Raw genomic sequence first — 22,534 nt, forward strand, 5'->3', positions numbered from 1 at the left:
TTTTTGTGAAGGAAATATGTGAGAGAAGATGAATTATTCTCAAAAATTCTATATGAGAGAGTTATAGGCTATCTGATAGGCTATAGTTTTGATACTTTGCAATTTTTGTGATTCAATATTTTGGATGACGAAATAGTGACCCAAAGACCGAGAAAAGGCACTTTGGACTACTTTTTGTGCTCCGATTCATGTGTAGGATTTTGAAACACCGATTTGAGTCCTAAGATGGTGGGTTTTGGCAAAAAGTGATGATGACCAAAGTGATAGGAAACCAAAAGATGGTTCAAAAGTCATCCTATTGATTATTTCCAAATTTTGCACCATTTAGGAGATACGATCCTCTAATCTGGGCTGATTTTCTAGTGTGTTTCTTTTTTTAAAGAACTAACCAAATTGCAATAGCAATGTATATTAGCAAGGAGGGGGATGATGTTGGGAAAAATTGGGTTTGCAACTCAAAAAGATAGATTATTCTGAAGGCCAAAATTCATTGGAAATGCATAAGTTTTCTTCATAGCTCTTCGTGCATGGATTTTGACATAGATTTTCACCTTGGTGCCCATAGGATTAGAGTATTCTCAACCTATTAAAGTCCCTCTCTTGATTTTGAGAAGACTTATGACAAGGTAAAGTGGCAGAAGGCTTCTCAGAGTACTAGATTTGGGGTGTTGTGGTCGTGTACATGGGGAGAGCCAGTCAATTGTTTATTGGAGGCCATAGAAGGGAGCTCCCACTTAGTACGTCAAGGCTAGCCTCTATCAAATTTTATTTTTCTATTTGTGGTAGAGTCCTTGATCCGCTTTTTGCAATCCCATATGGCTAGTCTCATTGGGATGTGCTTACCCATCTACCAAGAGGATGAGCTTCTACACTCAAAGATTGCCCTTTTGTGGAGGGCATGACAGCGAGCCTTGAGAGAGTTTGAGGTGCCCTTGAGTATTTCTAGGCATATAGGGATAGAAAAAACTGGATGAAATAAGTTGGCTTTCTTATAGTAATCTAGGAGGCTTACAAGGCCTAAACTAGGGAGCCACTCTTGGTCATTCATTGGATTTCATGGAGTCAGATGGCGAGGCACTTAGGCTACTAGGTGGGCATTCATATTTCGATGGAGCAATACATTTTTCAAAGTGTGCAATGCAAGCTCTTATATTGTAGCTTGGCCTAACTTTCCTTCATAGGCCGAGCCCGGTGGACAACCAAGTTATCTTAGACATAGCTTGTTACATAGCCTTATGCTAGTGTTTTCATAGGGGGTGCATGGGACAGCTCAAGTGCTTGGTGTGCAATTTCTTATGGGCCAGATTGGACAACATGAGGAACACTAGAGCCAAGGTTGCCTCATAGACGGTAATGATCCTACACCTAGGAGAGGGAGTGTGGGCATGATAGATCCAGAGATGCAAAGTAGAGCCCTTTTGGGCAAGTTAGTATTGCGTAGAATCAATCTAGGATCAAAGCCATGTGGAAGGTCTTAATTCTTCTCAAGAACACCCCACACAAGAAGCCAATTGTGGTAGCAATAGTCCCACCTAAGGAAGGTCTCACCATTGATGAGGAGCCTGCATAGGGCTCACCATTCAAGATAGCCTTTAGTGCCAAGTGTAGTTCTAGCACTACCCCCTTCTATGGCATCTATAAATTTCAGATCGAGGGTCTCATGTTAGGATAAAGGACACATATAGATTGAGCACCATGGAATAGTGGCCCAACCAATTATTTTAGCACATGATGTCATCTCCCCTGTGCAACAAATGCACAGTTGAGAGCCCTCCCCAGTGCGAGAGATGCATGGTTGAGATCCCCCCCCCATTTGAGGGGGCAAGCATGCAGATGCTAAGGATAGACTCTACTATTCCTGAGTCTTGTTCAAAGGCCTTCATCTCATCTATGATTGTATGGGCAATTCTCCAAGACAAGGGTTCAATTTTAGCACCGCGACCTTAGTTCCTTCTGCTCCATGCATTATAGGATGGGGCTGCTTGGGCTCCTCAAATGGGCCTTTTGGGATAGGCATGGACCATTGACCCATGAAAGCAGGATGGGTCAGGTGGTGCCTCTAGCTATTGGGGGGACATCCCTTCAAGAGGTACAATGGAACTTACGCAATTGGCTTACCATAGTAGGGCACTCTTAGAGAGTGGTGAGGCTCCCTTTTTCTCATACATGATATGCATTTGGCATTGCCTTTGTAGGCAGTCACCTAAGGACCTTCAAGGGAGAGGCATTGGATCAAGCAACAAGTGCCATCTCTAGTTTGGTCATGCTTATGGGCTAGCCATCAGCCACAAATCATCTCCTACTTCTTTTGGATGGTTTCCCATGGGGGTCTGCCTAATGGCTCCTAGCTAGAAAGATGTGCATTAATGGGCATTGTCATTGCTTCACTGATGGAGATCTAGACACATCCCATGCCACCTTAGGGAGCTTCTCTATGGCACAAATGATTTGGCTTGGTCATAGAGGTTACAGAGAAATTTTACTTGGGTAATGGAAACATGGTTGATAAAGGGAGGCCACACCTTTCCCATTCACATGATCTCCTATCTTATAGGATCCATGGATATAGCAGTTTTTATATCAAGGTACAAGATGCGACTCTCCCTTCTGGGTAGCATCCTGTGTTTCTCCCTAGAGGATAGTGTTTGGGAGATAGTGTCTAGCATCACTACTTGGAACATCTAGTTCGCTCACTAAAGCTTGATGATGGGCAGTCACTAAGTCCCTCTAGTGGCCACTCTCAGCACCATCTAGCAGGATATCATCTATGCCCTGCATGCCATTTGGGAGTGTGGGATGTAAGGATCCATGGGGATTGCCAAAAAGTGGGAGCATTTTTTCAAGGCTTGGCCTATGGTATCTTTTATGTATTCATAGAGTGATGTATTCACTAGATGTTTAGTCCCTCGTTAGCCCATATTTCAATGTCAAAATGTGCTCGTGGATGGAGACCCATCATCAAAATGCATTAAAAGATGCTTGAAGAAAAAGATGACAACATCCAATAAATGATTAAAGGAAAATCGGAATGTACAATCACAAAAAAACATAAAACTAGATTCTAGAATGGGATTTAAAAATGTAGATGCCTCATTAATTTTAGAATATATTTTCATTATTTAAATATTAGGAAAGATTTTAAAAAATAAAAGATATAGACTAAGTGATGGAATGTAAAAAAAGTACCAACATCAAAAAAAGACAACAAACCTAAATACAGCACCCAACACAAATTGAAACACACAAAACTGCACTTATGCATACCCATACATACATGTATAAAACCAACTGCAAAGCACACCAAACAACTTATACACAACACCAATCTCCATCCGCACATGAAGAAATGAAGGTAGACAAGATGGAAGCCACACAAATGCTACAAGCAAGTATCGTTACTGTAAGACACAAGAAGAAACCCAACTCAAGAAACATGCAACAAAAACACTCACACAACCTACATGATAGCCTCAATCACAGTACGATGCAATACATGCAGCCTACCATCAACCCATGCTAAAGTGATAGTTATGTAGACGGCTCTTCACACAACCTATGCATGCACACAATACACAAGACATACAACACACAAGCCCCAGTAGACGCAAACACATGTGCACACAATATCACACACACATGCATGCAGCCGCATAAAGCCAAAATAATACAAGCACACACAACACATAGCCAAGCAATAGAAATAAACAAATTGCACACACAACACAGCCACACAAAAATAGATAGCAAGCAGGTGCAACAAAGCATACAAACACACAAAGACAACATACATGATCCATATACACTTCACCTTAAACAGTACTACAACCCTAGAAACTGATAAGACATGGCAAACCCACGATCCTCACAATGATCCAACAACATCTCACTGATTTTGCTATGATAGTCTACATGCCAAGATTGGGATGGACCTATAAATACAAATATCTACCATAGCAACAAGAGTCCAAGTAACTATAAGTTGCATGTAGTAACAAGAGTCAAGGAGAAGCTATCATAGCAACAAGAGTCCAAAGGCTACATGTAACTATTAGTTGCAATGGAGGTTTAATGAAACCGCTCAATGATTGTAACAATAAGACAAAACTTGTCATTGAAAGGGTAGTGAAATAAAACTATAAAGACAACGAATTACAATGGATTGAGATAGTTTGCTTTTTGAAATACTTTTGGTTGTTTCCAACCCTTGGACTTTCCCAAGACTTGAGGGCCCTGAAAACATGAATAATTTCAAATGTAAATGAAAATATACCCAAAACCATTAACCATGAGAAAAGTTCTCTAGTGTGAAAATGAAGGATTAGTATGTAGCGCACACAAAATTATACCTATGAATAGCATAAGAAAAATATGCACAAATGAGCTAATTAAAGAAAGAAAAGTACCTTTTGTTTTAAAGAACCAGTGATGTGTGTGTGCGTGCATGTGTGTGTGTGTTTTGCAGGTAGGGAGAGGGGCCGTCGGGGGGGGAGTAATTCTTCTTTTAAAAAACCAACGATGTGTGTGCATGTGTGTACGCATGTGTGAATATGTGTGCACATGCATGTGTGTAGTTCATGGCATGGATGCAAACATATAGTGGAAGGTATTTGACTATGTGAAAGTCGATGATGGCAAATCATAAAAAGGGAATTATTTTCTGAACTAGTCCTTATAGACTGGTGTAAAAATTTGAAGCCCATTTTCACAAGATTTATTTTTTGTAATTTCAATGTACAATAAACCTTGACAATTCAAAGAGTGCCTGAATAATTTGCCTAGAAAATGTTGTTGTCTCTATGGATGATTTTGCAAAAAGTACATTTTTAAGGAGTTTGATGAAATCCAATCCATGACTAGCTAAATGATTACAAATACATTGGTTGGTTCTTGCATTAATTGAAAGTTTTATGAGTTTAGACATAGGAAAGGTGAACATGATGGAGTTGTTATAGTAACCAAATGATGGAGTACCTAAAGATAGATGGGACAAAACTTCATAATTCCTCTCATGTAGTGATGCGGTTGAAGGAGAAGATGAGAGATATGAATGCAATGCTCATGTGTGCACCAAGAGAACATACTTTCTTCAAAACAATACTCCATATTGTCCCTTGTAGCTCTTTTTTATTCCTCATAAATATCACATAGTGTGTGGACATGGTGGTCCGTGCTATCAACATGTAGGCCACTGCGGTTGCTCTAACCTACAAGCCTTGCTCAACCATTTGACCAACAGAAACTAGATTCTTGGTGATATTCGGGACATGAAATATATCAGACAGGTATTTCTTTTTCCCATCCTGCATAGACAAAGGAATTTTACCATTCTGCATAATAGGATGTGTAGTATCATCACTAGTCTCCACAAATTCTGGTCTTTCCATTTTCCTTGCATCCTGCATCCATTCTGCATGACCTGTCATGTGGTTATAAGTCATTAGCAATATCATTTTTATTGAAGAGGGGAATCTGCCTACCTACCACCATCCAACAAGCAAAATAGTAAGAACCAGTTTTAAATTTAGTTGGGAAAATAGGTGTCATAAACACCCCTCTCATGTTATCAGAGTCACAATAAAAATTAACACTTGACCATACACTTATCTAGCTTAATGTAAAAACAAGATTGTTTGGGTAGAAGAATTTTGTTCAGAGGTTATAGGGAGAGGATTATTGAACCTTTATAGAAGGGGGGTAGGTGAGAAGAGTGTGGAAGGGGAGGGGTGATGCTAGAAGGTATGGTTATCAAACATCCAAGCAACTTGATAAAACAAATGAATAAAAGGAAAATGGGGGAAAGTGATTAAAAAGAAATAATCTACCTAAAGGAAGTAACAAAATAAAAGGATTTGGATGTGGATACCAATCCACAAGACAAGGGATTAAGGGGAGGTGGGGGTTTTGAGAAGTGTGAAGAAATTACTGAAAATTAAAGGACCATAGATTAAAAGGGGAAAACTTTAATGCAACGAGTTTGTAAAGGACCATAGATTAAGGAAATTAAAGAAATTAATGAAAATTAAAGGACCATAGCATTAAAGAAAAGTAAAAAAATGTAAGGAGTTAATGAATCTATCTATGAGGGAAAATAATATAAATAGAAAAGGGGGGGAAATTATAGAGAGAATGAAAATAATGCATATAGAGAAGGGGGAGGAAAAAAGAGAAAATAGGGAAAAAGGGGGGTTGGGGTTAATGAGGAATTAGAGAGGGAGGGGGGGTTTAACGAATAACTTATAAGGGATAAAGAGTTAAATAAAGAACCTATGTGTCCATCACTATGAAGGAGACGCATGTGTGTGAAGGCAGCATAAAGAATTGCACAAGAAATCGTATGCAGTATAGTCACTAGAAGATGATGCTTTCACTGAGAGCTCAGGGACCGAGGGATGTGACATCATAGGCAGTATCCACACGGGTACAAGTAGACAAGGCAAGCAAGGTCGCTGCCATCATGGGACATATAGCAATGAGATCCTGGTCTGGCCGTAGTAGAAGGTAGGACAGAGTACGCACGAACTCTGGAGTATGCATACTGCACATAGAGTAGAGTTAGTACTGAGGGAAGTAAAGAAGGCTCGAAGGCCGAGCTCCTCTTAGGTCTAGTAGATGGGCGTTGACCAACATGGAAGGTGTAGATCGTGGGCATGGACAGCGAAGCGTAGAAGCCGCAACAATGCTTGAGGGCCAAGGCAGCAACATTGTGTAAAAAGTACATGGTAGGGAGTGGAGGGCAATGCACAACAGGAACCAAAAAGCGACGTATGTTGTGAATTCTAGAAGGGTCAGACAGTGCAGTGGGGGAGGGGCATCAGAGCATAGGAGAGTAGGGACGTAAAGCAGTTGGCTATAGGGATTAGGGTGGGTGGCATATGATGGTAACTAGGTATTTAAATAGTAGAGAGAGAGAAGAGTAGTCAGGAAGGAGGATAGTCGGGAGTTTGGGAAGGTGGGAAGTATAAGGGGCACATAAAAAGCGTGAAGGCCAGGAGTTTTAAAAGGAGTAGGGGGTGTATTAAATTAATGTAGTTTAGGGGGCATGTAGGGTAATTGCATTTTATTAAAGATGAGGTTTAGGAGCAGTAATTTAGAAAAAAACCTTTAATTAGAAAGACTTTAGGATAATAACTTTAAATTAGTGCAAATTCTGAGTTTTAAAGCGAAACAACAAAATACATGGAAGAGCGAGGGAAATTAAGTAAAGAATTTTCTTATTTATTAAAGAAACAGAGAGCTTGGAAATTAAGGATATTAGGAAAATTGAGGGGAGAAGGGGGGGTTAAAAAGGGTAGATGTAGAGAGAAAATAATGTAAAAGGGTGGGAATGAAAATTAGGAAAGTGAATTTAAGAGGGATGGTCATTGAACCTGCAACCATTAGGTTAAAAGCCCAATGCTCTATGGCCATTGAACCTGCGACCATTAGTTTAAAAGCCCAATACATATTGGGGGAAATAGGAAAATTGGGGGGGGGGAGGGGGGGAAAGTTAGGGAAAAAGTAGAAAAAAATAGGGGGAAATAGGGAAACGAGAAATATAGTTAGAATTAGGAAAATTAGGGAACAATAGTAATAAGAAGTTTTTGGAAAAAAGAGGAAAAATTTTAATTGGAGAAATTAGGGAGCAATTGTAATAGGGAGAGGAAAATTTTGTGACAAATTAGGAAGCTAATGGAAAAAAGGTTATGAAAAATATTGAAAAAAGGGGGATATTACAAAAAATTGGGAAAAATGGGAAAAAGGGAGAAAATATTGGGAGAAAATAATAGAAAAGATAGGGAGAGGGGAGGGGAGAGGGGGGGGGGGGGAAGGGTAGGGGGAGACAAGTTTAGAAAATATGAAGGATAATAAGAACCATGAGAAAATGAGAAGGAAAGGGTTTTAACGGAAATTACGTAAAAGAGGAGGAGGAAGGGTGTAGAGAGTTGGGGGGGAAATTATTGAGGGAGGGAGAGGGGAGAGGTAGTTCAAAAAGGGTTGTCAAAGGATTTATAAAGGAAAGAAAGGTAATTTGCAAGGATAAAAGAGAAAATGAGAATATGTGTGTGTGTGTGTGTGGAAGAATTGACAACACCCCTTTGCATAGTGAAATGACCAAAGAGTGAAGCTGGAGAGTGGAATAGAAAAAGAAACTTATTGCATTAAAGAAAAAGTACTTGAACAAGTAGGTGAACCCCTAAAACTTACCAAGCAGTGGGAAATTTTGTAAAAATGATTCTGTAGAACTGCATAAAAGTAGAGCTTGGATAAGTCCTAGCAAGCATCACTTATATTGAAGAGGGGAGTCTGCATACCTGCCACCATCCAACAAGAAAACATGGTGAAAACCAACTTAACTTTGGTTGGGAAGACAAGTGTCATAAACACCCCTCCCTTGTTATCGGGGTCACAATAAAATAGAAGCTAAACCATAAACTTAAACATCACCTTGTGGAAGTATTGGTGCAAAAAGATGGGTTTTACAGATTATGGAGTGGGGTGAACTAGCTTGAAGTGAATGTGGTGGGGTGAAACAACTTGATGTAAAAATGGAGGGGGAGAGGTGTAATAGCAAATAATTAATCGAAGTAATAAAAATATGGAGGGTGTAGTATTACATGAGGAAAAGTATGAAGGAGAAATTTTAAAGGGGAAATATAAAGGGAAATATAAAAGGGATTTTTAATAGATAGAGAAGGGGGAGGGGGAGGGAAAAAGGGTTTATAGACTATGGAGTGGGGTGAACCATCTTGAAGTAAATATGGTGGGTTAAACCAACATGAGGTAAAATTGGAGGGGAAGGGGATGTGTAAGAACAATAATTAATAATAATAACATAGAGGGTGGAGTATTATATGGGAAAATTTTAAAGGAGATTAAAAAGGAAGAAGTAAAGGGAAAAACTAAGGGGAAAGTAAGGGGGATAAAATAGATAGAGAAGGGGGAGGGACAAGAGAGGGAGGGGGGGGGAAGATGAAATTTATTTAGTAGAGAGAAAAGGGGGAGGGAAAATAGGAAACCAAAAGAAGAGAATAAATAAGTAGAGAAGGGGGGAAGGAAGATAAAAATATAAAGCAAGGGGAGTGATAGCAAATATATATATATATATATATAGAGAGAGAGAGAGAGAGAGAGAGAGAAGAGGGAAATTTGAAGATGGGGTTTGAAGGACAAAATAGTGAGGTAGAAAAACCAAAGAATAAGGGGGGGGGAGTAATAATGAAGAAATAGAGAGAAGGGGAAGGTGGTGAAGAAATAGAGAAGGGTGAAGAAATAAAGAAGGGGAAGTAATGTGAATATGGAAGGGGGTAATAAATGAAAAGGGGGGGGGGGTAAAAGTCAATAGAGAAAGTGAGGGAAAAATAGAGAAGGACGGGGGGCAAGAATGTGAGAGAAGTAAATTAAAGAGGGGGGGTTCAAGTAGAGTCTAAACTCAAGAACCTGAGAGTCCATGTTGTGAGGTGGGTCATGGAGTGAAGTGAAGCAATTCGTAATGGCACACGGTGGATGAGACGAGATACGCAGTGTCTCCCAATCGAGACATAGTGATCAGAGATGGTCAACCAAGGCACCACAATCGAGGCATAGTGAGGAGAGGAGGCACGAAAGTGGATAGCCTAGGCATAGATGGTAGGGAGGGATGAATCGATGACTTGTGTGGTAAATGGCACACAAGACAAGGCGTAATCAAGTACGAAGAGATAGCGCCAGAGAAGAGAGAGCAGGAGAGGGTCAAAGAGAATTAAAGGCGAGCCCATTGGAAGTGGGTAAGAGAGAGATGCGGAGCAGTTTAAGTAGAAGAGAAGGGTGAGCAGTCGACGAAGAGTGGTGGGGAGGCTAAGGGGTGGGGAGGTGTGCAGTGAGTCGAGGGCAGTGGAAGTAGCCCAGCGAGGCAGCATAAATCACGACGAGGGGGTTTGGGGGGTGGGTTGGGTTTAAAAATATAGGTAAGTGAAAAACGTTTAGAAAGGGTACTAAATTCATGAGAAAAAGGGTTTATTAAAAAAAGGAAACAATGAGAAGTAAAAGTAATAAATAATAAATAAAGGGAAGCGAAAAAATGTAAGAAGTAGGTTAGGGGGAGAATAGGAAAAAATAGGAAAACCAAAAAAGAGCTAAATTAGGGAAATGTGAAACTGAAGCAAAAAGGAGAATATAAATTAAAAGGAAGCTAGCTTGAAAGGTTAAGAAAGGATATTTCTTTTAAAATTTTAGGGAACACATAGGAAAAGTTTGAGAAAAAATAGAAAGAGGTTAGAGAGAAAAAAAGGAGAGGGGGAAGAAGAGAGAGAGCAAGGAGGCTGAGAGAGAGAGAGAGAGAGAGAGAGAGAGAAAAGAGCTAGACTTGTGGATGGACTGCAGACACTGTTGAAGCCTACCAAGCTCGTACCACGAGGCATTCCTAAAGGAGGCTACGTAGCCATCCAACGTTCCACTTGAGTTGGTACACTTCTACAACATCACTCTCAAGACCTAGGTGCTATCTAAACTTTATCAATGATTTCAATAGAATGATTTGGATGTATTGTATTGCAACGAAGTCCCAAGCCTTCATCAAGCTCCAGGAGAGGAAGGTAGAAAGACCCAAGGAAGAAGATCGAGACCTTCAGAACCAATAGAGAGGGAGAGTTTATCTTAGCTTTTCGACGCCTATTGTAGGAAAGGATCAACAAGAAATGGGCTTATGTATGCTAGATCTTTTTAGGGTGAGGCAGTACATACGGCTTTCCACATCCTGAACCGGACAAGACGAAAGTGATGGAAGGGAAAACTCCGCAAGAAGCATACTTTCATAAGAAGCCTATTATTTCTCGCTTAAGAATTTTTGGTATTAATGCTTATGTGCATGTAAACAAAGCAGACATGACTAAGTTGGACCCCAAAGCAAGAAGTGTATCTTCATTAGGTATAGTGAGGAATCAAAGGCATATCAACTATACGACCCAGAGACTGAAAAATTCGTGGTGTGCAAAAATGTGGTGACCCAGGAATCAGAGCCAAAAGCAACTGCACCAAAAGCTCCAGTGGTTTCCTAGAGTCCGAGAAGCTATCATGCAAACAAATTGAAGCATGTGAGTTAGGACTAAGGCACTCGACACTAACAAGAGGAATCCCGATGAAGGAAAGAAAATTACCAACGTGGTACCTAAAGGCCTTGAAGGATTCAAGGGTTACAAATAATTTGGAAAGCAATTATGGAACCAAGAACCTTTGAAGCAACTAAGTCAGTCCCAGAGTGGCGAGCTGGTGTCATTCTAAAGAACCATAATTGGGACCTAGTTGATAGACCCTAGAAGAGGAAGATTATCAAAACCAAGTGGGTTTTAGTACAAATCAGATGACACTCAAGTATAAGGCAAGACTTGTGGCTATGCACCACCACCAATTAACTATGGAGAGAGATTCTCTCTACAACCATGATGGCTACCATTCACACAATCCATTGTCAATGGCCAATATTTCAAATGGACGTGTAGTCTACCTTTCTAGAGGGTGAGCCTCAAGGAGAAGTGTATGTTGAGCAGCAAGAAATGTTCCAACATCTGGTTGCTGGAAAAAGGTATGAAGACTTCGCAAGGCACTTTACGGGCTGACACAAGAGCAATACTTGATCCCATAGCTGGTTGTGCCTTTGAGGTACCTGAGAATCCTGAATCCAACCTACTCCTACTGCAAAAGCTGTATTAGGATTGGTGTTAGTTAAGTAGAAGAAACTACCAACCATTCTTCGATAGACCTTTGCATTGATCGAGGTGTGTTCTCATTACTCAGCATTGATTGGAATTCATGCTTTTTTTTAGCACCTCGTGACAATCTCTCTGGACTTCCGTATCAAGGAAATAATGTAGTCCTAAACTTGTCATTTCGAACTGATACATCAAGAGTAATTTGGCCTCTTGGATCTTCCTCTTGTGATATCTGTGATAATTAAATCATCAATACAAAGCATAACAATCATAGTCTTACCCCCTTCTATGAAAAAGAAGAGGTTAGGATCAAATGGACTACGAGATAATCCCATCTCATAGAAGTAGTCATCTACAGTAGCGAGCTTGGAAAGTTTTGTGATTTGCATTGGGCATACATGAGCTCAACTTCAAGTTACTAATTCATGTTTGCAGAGGGTGCCATATCTTGGTTAAGCAAGCAACAAACCTACAGTTGGTTGTCTTCCACAGAGGTAGAATACAGGCCAAACTTGTTTAGCAACATGCATTCCGTGCTGGTACAAAGCACGCTTCATTCGGGAGTTGATTCAGGATAAGATCATCAAGAAGCTTTATTCCCAGCAGAGGAAAATATCTCCAATTATTTTACCTAGGCTCTTCCCAGAGAGCCATTGAAGCATATCATCAAACACATGGGCATTGGCCCACCCATCTCTGAGCGCCCAATTGAAAACGAAAAATCGAGGCAGCGGCCTACCTGGATGGATTGATTACACTGTTAGGAGCAGGTTTGGAGGACGGTACACACCTGAAACAGAAGGCATGACCACGATAAGATGTGACATGTCTGCCTGGCACAAGGCTGGAGAAACAACAGTGCAAGTGTACTGCCAGGACTTAATTATAGGCCAGGCAATAGGTGCCTCCAAGAAGAGCAAATCCCTGACAAAATCAGGGCAAATCCAGTCTTATAGTGTACCAGACCCACTTGGGTTTCTTACCAACAGATCAATCAGGCTACTTTGGTAAAGAGGCCGCTATTTCCATTCATTTCCATGCAACAATTTAAGCCTTTGAATGCCCTGCAGATAGTGTAGAGTGTGGCACATATTCTCCTGTAGATCTCAGCAGGTGGCAGCCATCGTTGACCACTATTTTGCCCAATATCTCTGGCTGGATGTATTTGGCTCATCGTTGAGCAGTTTTTCCACGATTTGTGAATGAATATACTAAGTTCTCTTTCTTCTCTATTTGTTGTATTGTCTGTGTGAGATTTCGGTGAGTAAAGCTGCTGTTCCTGAGGGAGATCAGTGAGTGATTCGAGTTTATTCCGCTGTGTTAGAGTTTCTGTACAAGCAGTCCCTATATCTAACAGAGCTTGTGTTCTATTACTGATATTTGTCCACATTTCCTGTTTGGAGTGGACGGCTTTGTTCTATAATCTTGATTTTCCGCATATAGGATGGAATACAAAGTCCTGGGAGCTTTAAATTCTCCAAAATAGGAGTCTACTTTTAAACCAATAAAATAGTACCACCTTGAGACAATGAAAGATTTGGCCTGGAGTACCAAACCCCCAATAGTCCACAAGCTCAGAGCACTGCACAACAATCTGTTGAAAAACAGCCAATAAAATAATGATAGTGTATTAATATTCCACAGCCCGTGTCATAGCCTGGTGATATACCTTTGTAAGACTAGAATATATCATATCATATGAATTTAGATTTTTTGTGTCATAGCCTGGTGATAGACTAGGACCTCAACAGCAAGGTCCACCGATTGAGGTTCATGGCTGCAGTGAAGGCAGCTTTTAGGGCATGATGCCCATGATCACACCATTGAGTGCAAGGGCCTACAGGTAGTCCCTGTTGGCACTTGTACTGCACAGGTGGGTTCTGCAGGCACAACTTGGACCTGCTTTAGCATCAGGTGATGGGACAATGATAATGACTCAGTATCCCCTTTCCCATGGATCAATTAAAAAACAAATCAATTAACTCTGTGAGTCTTGCATCAAATAGATTAATGGCATGGACTAAGCCATCACTGCGCATCTTAAGACCTACTGGTCAAACCCAGTACAGATGCCAAAAGTAATTTGAAGCAATTCAATTATTGAACTACAGTGAATCCCTCTGGATAGACAGGCAGTAACGAGCAACAGCTGCAGTAAGTTGTACATAAAACATTCCCATCAGCTCCCTGCCTACAATCACATCGTAAAGAGAAGCCAAACATGCACATAAATGGAAGATCCTTCAGACAAACGTTGCTCTATTTTGACACCACAGGGACAGACTAATATTGATACAATATGGAGCCACCAGCTCCTGCTGCCAAGCCAGTAAAACCCATGCAACAAAAATACATATCGATTACGAGAAAGAGAGGAGATCACAATCAGAAACAGCAATCACTGCAAAATCTTTACAATTTGAGAGACAGTCTGTGAGCATAGACGTGCTTCATTTTGTACCTGCTTAAGAACAGCAAGCACTTTATTAACAATCCCAGCTGGTCACAGTCATTCATTGATGATAGTAAAACCGATCTCCAAGACAAATCAGTCCAAGCATACAGAAGGTCTTTAGAAGACATGGTCAACATGAGAATATAACTTCACATCAAAACTACACTGGAGAAGTCACCCTTAGAAAGAACTACTCGCACAGCTTTAAGGCCGAGTCCTCCATTCATTTCCCTCCTGTATACATTTAGCTTACTTGCATTTGCCAGCTTAGATGAACAGTAAACCAAAATGGACACTTCTGACATTTGTCACGGTACGTATCCTTGGGCGCACTAAGATCAACCATTCAACCCCCAAGTGTCTCCGCTCTTTAACTCACAGCTGCATAGTACTGCCATAGAGTAGCTAATGCATAGAAAATTGATGACTTAAGAACATTTACAGAGTCTTCACATAAACATTGTCGACCCTCCAATGCCCAAATTCTGTCAACGGCTCAACAAAAGAATATTGACTTGAAAAGCATTTGGCCTGGCCAATGAATAGGCATCACATGGTATTGGACACCTTTGGTAGTCTCATCACTGAAAGATTGCCACAAGACAAATGTTAAGGGGATTTTAATCTGTTGCTTAGATTTCTGCTTTGTAGGCCATTCTCCAGAGATCTTCAAAAAGGTGCACTTGATCACGTGAACCAGCAATTTACGAAAACCCAGCTACATGACTCATTGCTCAGGAAATTGCCCCAACCATTAACAAATGGGAGGGTTACTTAGCAAGGAGTCTGCAGCCTAGGCAGTTGATTGACATAATATTACTGCTCCATGCAGAGCCAGCAGACAGAGGGAGGGCATGCACAACATCCTATCCCATCTGCAACACCCAGCCTGGCCAACGAAAACCCAGCCTGGTCTATGACCTTTTTGCTGCCAATGCGTGTGACAGCATTACTTAACCTGCTCTTCAAATTCAAACAGGCCAACGCTCCTGTATTGACGCTTCAAACCCAGTAGCATGTTAAAACTCGTGAAAAAACAGAACTTTGTGTGCTTCATGAATATTGAGCCACACTCTGTATGAACTCAAACCATTGAAATCCGCCTCGCTGCATCGGGAAAGAGATCCCCCCACCAAAAAAAAAGACTTGGGTCAGCTTGGCTTATCCTTTTAATCCTAGTAGACGTGAGAATCTTTTTCAAACAAGCTATGGCTCTTCAAACACATTTATCCAGTTTAAATAGTGCCTTGAGAACATTATAAGTGCACATACCAACTTCTGCAGACAGTCTATCCAGATCCTGACTTGGCAACCCACACTTGCTTCTGCGTAAGACAGCAAGAGATCGTTCGTAGTCCCAAAAGGAATAAAACCTTCACAAATGCCAAATTATAAGAACCTTTACCTCATGGCCCCCATATGTCGATAAACCGCCACCTCGTTTGGCAGGTTTACTGGCATCCAGCACCAAGCTGCCATCAGACTCTTTTGAACCATGATGAAACACACGATCACGCCTAGTTTGTCTCTGATTGCCTGCCAAAAGATCACAAACACCATAAAGGCCACTTCAAACACACATATCAACACAACCTGTCCTATGAGCGTCGTGGTCAGTGACCAATGTATTAGTTAGTTAGGTTCTTTCTAAGGTTTTTCCTCCTAACCAAAGTAGGTGGTTGAGTTAGTTGTTGAGTGACTTTTAGCTCACGCTTAGGGCTTTAGGGTTTTATCATGTTCATAGCCTCTTGTATTTCATTCTTGCAACTTCAATTCAGCTAAGCTCGACGTTTTTGCAGTCTCCCACCACCTCCAATCCTTGCATTTGAAGGTTCTCCAATAGAAAGCACAGATGAATTCCTGAGATCAGTAGAAGTGCACAAATCGGCCACAGAGGGTCTTTGGCTTTAATCTCAGAAATGCTGATTTAGCACACTTGCCACCTGTTACACTCACAAACTCTCACATCATATTGCTTAATTGAGGCATCAACATTTGGCATATTATTATTTATGTGCAAGAACGATTAGCTAATCAATGGAATAAAATGGCAAGATGCCATTAATGCCCCTATGCCATTCATATGTGAGTAGCACACAAATTTAGGTGGGAGAGCTAGTGTAAAATAGTAATGATTATACCTTATCTTACCAAAGGGATGCCTCACATCACACATCCTTCACTTGAGCAGAGATGTCATAAGTACCTTCCGCCATAAGTAAGAAGATCCTCATCATTCTACGAGTATTTCCTCAACGTTGCAAGTTATAAAATTTTTTCTTTCTTTAGGCAGTAAATCGTACGAGTCAAACATGAATCCCAAAGAAGTGGCAACATCCCCAAGTCATGGGAAGCATTCAAAGAATGCTTATCGGAAAGAGTTGCTTCTTGAAAATGAAACATGAAAGGCATGGGAAGCTTGGGATAAGCTTCTTACCACTATATAGCTAATTATCAAGAGATTCTCCTTAAGCTTGAGAAAATTGCAAAATACCATACGATTCAAAAATTTATTGCACGATTAAAAGAAGACAAGCGAGTGGAAGTTTATAGAAATAACTAGAGAAAATGCAAAAAAGAATGATAAGCAAAAAATAATATTTCTTTCTTTGGGCAGTAAATCGTACGAGTAAGACATGAATCCCAAAGAAGTGGCAGCATCCCCAAGTCATGGGAAGCATTCAAACAATGCTTATCGGAAAGAGTTGCTTCTTGAAAATGAAACATGAAAGGCATGGGAAGCTTGGGATAAGCTTCTTACCACTATACAGCTAATTATCAAGAGATTCTCCTTAAGCTTGAGATAATTACAAAATACCATAAGATTCAAAATTTATTCCACGATTAAAAGAAGACAAGCGAGTGGAAGTTTATAGAAATAACTCGAGAAAATGCAAAAAAGAATGATAAGAAAGAATGCACTTTGTTCTGGCTAGACATTCGTAATAACTTGCGTCCAACTCTGGACTTTGAAGATGATTCGAATTGCTACTTCCACGTCCATTTGTGAGGAAAAAGGAGAGAGTTCATGCCAAAAGTAGATATAGAAGCCATTTGTTTTGGCTAGATGTAGAAGTTATGCATTGCAAAATTAATGGACATGAAGAGGGATGATCATCCTGAAACTCTAGAAAAACTCTAGAAGAGGCTATCTGCTATGCCTAGATCTAGGATGATTTTAAGGGCAACTAAAAGGGTATATAGAATAGTCATTTGCTTCTATTTCTAAAGTTCCAAAGGCCTCTACCTTTTTATAAAAGAAAGTAGTTCTTCAAAAAAAACTTCTTAAGGTCCTTCAAAATTCAAACCAGTAAGTCCATTGAAACCACAGAGCCATGAGCTCTACTCTAAATGTCTAGATAATGATTACACTATGGGGAACTGCCCTAATCAAAGAGGAGAACAACTACCGTGTCCCAAAATCCACCACCTAGACAAGCTCATTTGATACAAACCCCACCTATCGCTTCTAAGTATAAAGAGGCAGAGTTGTATCACACATACAGTAATCACAGAAGTTATCTCTCTCTTCTTCTATATATCTTTTCTACATGATTTGGTATGGGTTCATGAAACAATCACAGCAGTGCCATATGAATCTTGGTAGGTACATAGTTTTGTGCATCGTATGTAGGAATGAATAAATTATTTAAAACAAAAAAACTAAATGAACCCCTTACACTTATGTACCGCTTCCTACAAAGATGCAAAATTACATTCCTAACTTAGAAAGCACATGCATACTCAATCAAACTTTCTTTTGAAACTAAAAGAACAACCGGCTATTCAGCTCCCTGCTTTTTGTTTTCAGCTTATGTTCAATCATTCTAAACATGCCTAAGGCCTATCGATACACCATAGATAAAAGACTTCATATCTAATATTGTGCATACTTTTTCCATTATTTTTCTTGGATTACCACCTAGAAAGCAACCTATGATAGTAACAGGGAGAGAAAAATCACTTCAGAAGGTACCAAGTCGAAAACTCATAGTGAGCCTTGATGTGCTTGGAACGTGCATGAAAGACAGGATTATGCTTAATGGCCCAAGCACTTTGGCTATTGGTCTAGTAAACATCAAGAACTGCTAGTAGTTTACAAAGCCAGACACACTCCACAGTAGCCATAAAGGATGCCCTATACTCAGCCTCATAACTCGAACTAGCAACTGTAGTTTGAGCACCAAGCATGAAACAAAAACTGCGACTCAACCCCTACATGTTGAGTTTTGCTTGGACTCGTTTGCTTCATTTTTGACTCGTGGCATCGTTGCCTGCCTCAATCTTATACACAGCCAGACGGCATACCTTACTTCCAGACCCCTCAACCTCAAAACCAGAAGGTTGGCTGACGGACTTCCTCAGGTAAATCACCATGAAGAAAAGCAATCTTAATCTCAAGTTGATGAACCTCCTAATGCCCATAAGATGCAATGGCAATGGCACACCAAATGGTAGTGATGTGTGATGTGGGAGCAAAGGTTTCCTCAAAATCAAGGAGCGTTCGTCTCACCCTTCCATCTCGATTTCTTCTTCAAGTGGTTGAGCATGTTCTTGGCCCAAGCTACTGCCCACCACAGCTAGCACCTTTGACCGGCTACTAGTTCCAAGACGGGCTTCATCACGTGTCACAAAATCCCTAAGTCCCCTTGAAACCAAAAGATTCTTAATCATAAATCTCCAAAGAGAATACTTGGTGCCATCCAACTTATCCTCTTGAGCGAGGACTCCAAACACAACTCCAAAATTTTGAGCCATCACAAACAAATGCACAAATATACGACCTCTGAAAAATTAACTTGCTGTGAATTAAACTGCACCAACAAAATTCACTGCTCCACAAGCAAATGCTTGGCCAAAGTTTGCACAAGCTGGCTGATATCTGACTTGTACGTGCAACTAAAAATCAATGGAGACAAAAAGCCCTGAATTTTTGAAAGCAAAAGATAGTCCAAATGCAAGCAGAAATGAGGCGAAACTGAGCAGGAAAGTTGCAACCTGTAAAGCATCCCAAAAAACAGATGTACTCTCCTCGAAAACAGGTCGAAACTCTTCAAGACAGCAGCAAATGTTACTTTCCAGATTAAAGTATGCTGCTGCAGGAACTTCAAAACAGGAGGCAGCATTTTGAAACCCTTAAAAACAAATTCGAAACCCTAAAAACTGGTCTGGAACAGATCCGAGACCATAAAAACAGGTCTGCAAACATTTCTAAACAGGTCGCCCTCGCCAGAAACAGCTGCAGCAGCTCGAAATCAGTAAAATGACCTGCAGAAATATGTCGCATGGATCTGCAACAACTGGAAATGACTGCAGCAGGTGGCAACACTATAGGACAGGGCCATAGACAGCCGTACAGCTGTTGTATGGCAACCGTGCAACAATCACAACTGCTAAAAACAACTGGAGGAGCTGAAAAACAGGCATGCAGCAGCAAAAAACAGTAAAACTGAAGACAGTTTTCACAAAATCAGGGTTGGCCTGATGTAGAGCAGCTCCAAGAGCTCTCCAAATGTGAAAATGTGTTCCCACACAGAGTTTCTTAAGGGTTTTCGAGACAGAAGTGCTTCCCAAAGGGCAGGGGAAGCACGAGGGAGCAAGAGGCAATTTGCTCTAATAACAATCTGTGAGAAATGGAAGTGAGGTGCACAACCGTACAGGAGCTGAAATGAAGAACTTTTCTTTTCTTTTTGTGTGTGTGTGTTGGGGGGGGGGGGGGGGGATGTACCTCAATGAGGGAAAAAGTTCCCCTAACCTTATTACTAACCTAGCATTGACCATGGCCTTAATATTTCCAACACCTGTCTTGAGCAACCTCAAAGCTGTCAGGTTCACTTTCATCACATACGTTGCTAATCCAAGTAGCATCCACAAAATGTGCATCCCCAAAACTTCTAAAACCATCCCTTGTCCCACTAGTGAAATGCACTTGATAGCTTTATCATCCAATTTTCCTGTCATCTGTTGAGGCACGCAAATGTGTATAGGCTAAGTATCAAAACACCCTAGAGTAGTCTACTTTGGGTTTCCTCTTATACTATGACTCAAAGGCATGATGGTCTCTAAAGCTCTTGGGGGATCTGTTCAAAACATATGTAACGCACAACCAAAAGTTGTGTGGCAGAGCCTTTTCTTTCACGATCTCCATCAGAGACCAACCAGAAACACCATTTTGCAGAGGTGTGTATGGCATTGTACACATCCATGTATGCCTTAAAAGAATCACACATATATTTCTCCCCTCAATCTGTACAGAGGGTGTGCACTTTGCAACATATTTCATTTTCAACCCTTACAACAAATACTGAGAACACATAAATACCTCACATTTTACTTTTAAAGGATACACCCAAGCAAATCTGGAGTAATCATCAATGAAGGTCACAAAATAAAGGTGCTTTCCAAGTGATGGTGTCCTCATGGGACCACACATCGCTGTGAATGAGCTGTAATTTCCTGTCAACTTCCATCCTTCTGCAAAGCATTGCGATGATTTGCCCAAAATGCATCCTCACATACATGTTTGGGAGATGAATCTAGAGAAGGCTGTGCAAATCTGAGAGCTGAGGGCAAATAAACTGGCTATGATCTAGGCCACCTATGGCTCCTTGTATAGGTAGCCAACACCTTAACCAGGCCGACCTGGTCCATAAAATAGCCCACAACTCACAGGTTGCAACATGGACCTGCTTGTACCTGGCCTACTACCAGGCCCTGCAAAGCCACATCAACCTTCGCTTTATTTGATTGCTGTTCTAAAGCAGCCTTTGACTAAAAAGGGCTTGAATGTCTGCCTTTGCCCTGCTTGATAACAAGCTCATGAACTCCTCAAACTTAATGGGCTGAGCATTAGCTCTAAAAGACAAAGTAATCGAAATGTGGAAACTCAGGTAGGTCTTTGGCAATGATGACCGAGTCCTACGAACAATTCCTTCTCAGGAAAGACTTCGTCAATCTTTAGGTGATGCTCCCAAAGATCCTAAATATTTATAAGAAGATCCACCACCCTTTCACCTCTGTGCATCTCCGAATTCTCAAGCTCCCTCTTGAGAAAAGCAACACTTGCCTCATTCTTGGCTTGATACATGGTCTCAAGAATCTTCCATGCACGCTACGAAGTTTTTGCATGAATGGATGTGAGTGGATCTCTTGACTAACATGGAGATCACAGCTAGTGCTCCAGCATTCGGTGAATCCCACCTCCTCTAATCTTGTGTGGAAGCTGAAGGTCATGCAATTTGCTGTCCAACATCTTATTGTCCACTTCTAACAAGTGTGCCAGGTGCAATATCTATAGAACAAAGCTCATCCCCATAAATTGTTTGCAACCAACAGATTTTCTACCACAAGGAGTAGTTGGTTCCATCCAACTTACCAAAACCCCAAATGCATCTCCCCCTTGCTGACCCATTATTCTAAAAACAAAAGTTCAAAAAATGCTTTGCAATGTGCCCCAAAAATATGATAAACGCTGATTCTAGATATCTTTAAAATTGCCTTGAGACTACGCTAGACTCAAAAAGCTGCAAAGGTAGCTTAAGCCACAAAAAGTCTGCAAAGGAACCTGCAAAGCGAATTTCTACACTTTCTTACAAATGTCAACTTGTGTATCTGCAAAAAGCAGATTTCTTTGTCTGCTTGTTTGTCTATGAAATCGGCAAAAGCCCCAAATTTGTTTGAAACCTGCAAAAGCCCCAAAATATGCAATGCCAACAAGACACAACAGTGCAAATGCCCAATTGTTAGAAAGTAGAGAGAGGTTGCTTGGCTAAGGCCAACTCTCCAACACAGCGGAAGATTCACCCCGAGACCACAAGATACTTAATGGAACACAACAGCACAGTTTCCATCCTCCCATGTGCTCGGACATTTCTATGTCAGGGTTTCTATGATTAAGTTGAATTCGTCTTGGGTGCAAGTGCCCGCTTAGAGGCTCCACCTATTTGGCTTATTGTATCACGTTCTTTCGGTCTCATAGACCCTTTGGCCTTTCGAAGACTTTTAATAAACTTTCTTTCTTTCTTTCTTTCTTTCTTTCTCATAGTATGCCTGTTTCAGCAATTTTCATGAAATATTTAGGGGGTGTGCTAGTGTCACGAGGACGTGAAATTATGGGACTGTTGATTTGCGACTCCCGTAATTTGCGCGTGACTGCCTTGAGCCTCTGGGGCGCGAGGGTCCTGGGGAATTAAAATTCCTAGTGGGCCCTTGGAAATAGTGAACGTGTGCTCAATTACTAGGCAATTAATTCCTAGGGCCAAAGTGTGCAACAGGGGGGCCAAAAGAGGGGTGCAATTAAAAACTGCTATTTTTAGCACACGACTACAAAGGGGCCCAGTGCTCTTATTTTGAGTTCAGTTGGCCAAATCAGTTTCAGAAGGAGCCAGATCATCAGTTGTGACCTGCCAGAGCCTGC

The 22,534-nt window shown here is 40.9% G+C and overlaps 1 protein-coding gene across 1 annotated transcript in view; it reads right to left on the reverse strand.

Moving 5' to 3' along the window:
- Positions 1–13,954: 13,954 nt before the first annotated feature.
- UPF3 (Smg-4/UPF3 family protein) overlaps positions 13,955–22,534 on the reverse strand; it is a 34,929-nt gene continuing 26,349 nt past the window's right edge. The window contains exons 10-12 of the mRNA XM_087394357.1: positions 15,524–15,654; positions 15,391–15,443; positions 13,955–15,225 (exon numbers count right to left, since the gene is read on the reverse strand). Coding sequence (XP_087250483.1) covers positions 15,408–15,443; positions 15,524–15,654 — 167 coding nt within the window. The 3' untranslated portion in view covers positions 13,955–15,225; positions 15,391–15,407. The remainder of the gene's footprint in view (positions 15,226–15,390; positions 15,444–15,523; positions 15,655–22,534) is intronic.

This window comes from Dipteris shenzhenensis, chromosome 23 (assembly GCF_047967505.1).
Source record: "Dipteris shenzhenensis isolate YYH24624 ecotype China chromosome 23, Dip_SZ_1.0, whole genome shotgun sequence".
Classification (NCBI taxonomy): Eukaryota; Viridiplantae; Streptophyta; class Polypodiopsida; order Gleicheniales; family Dipteridaceae; genus Dipteris; species Dipteris shenzhenensis.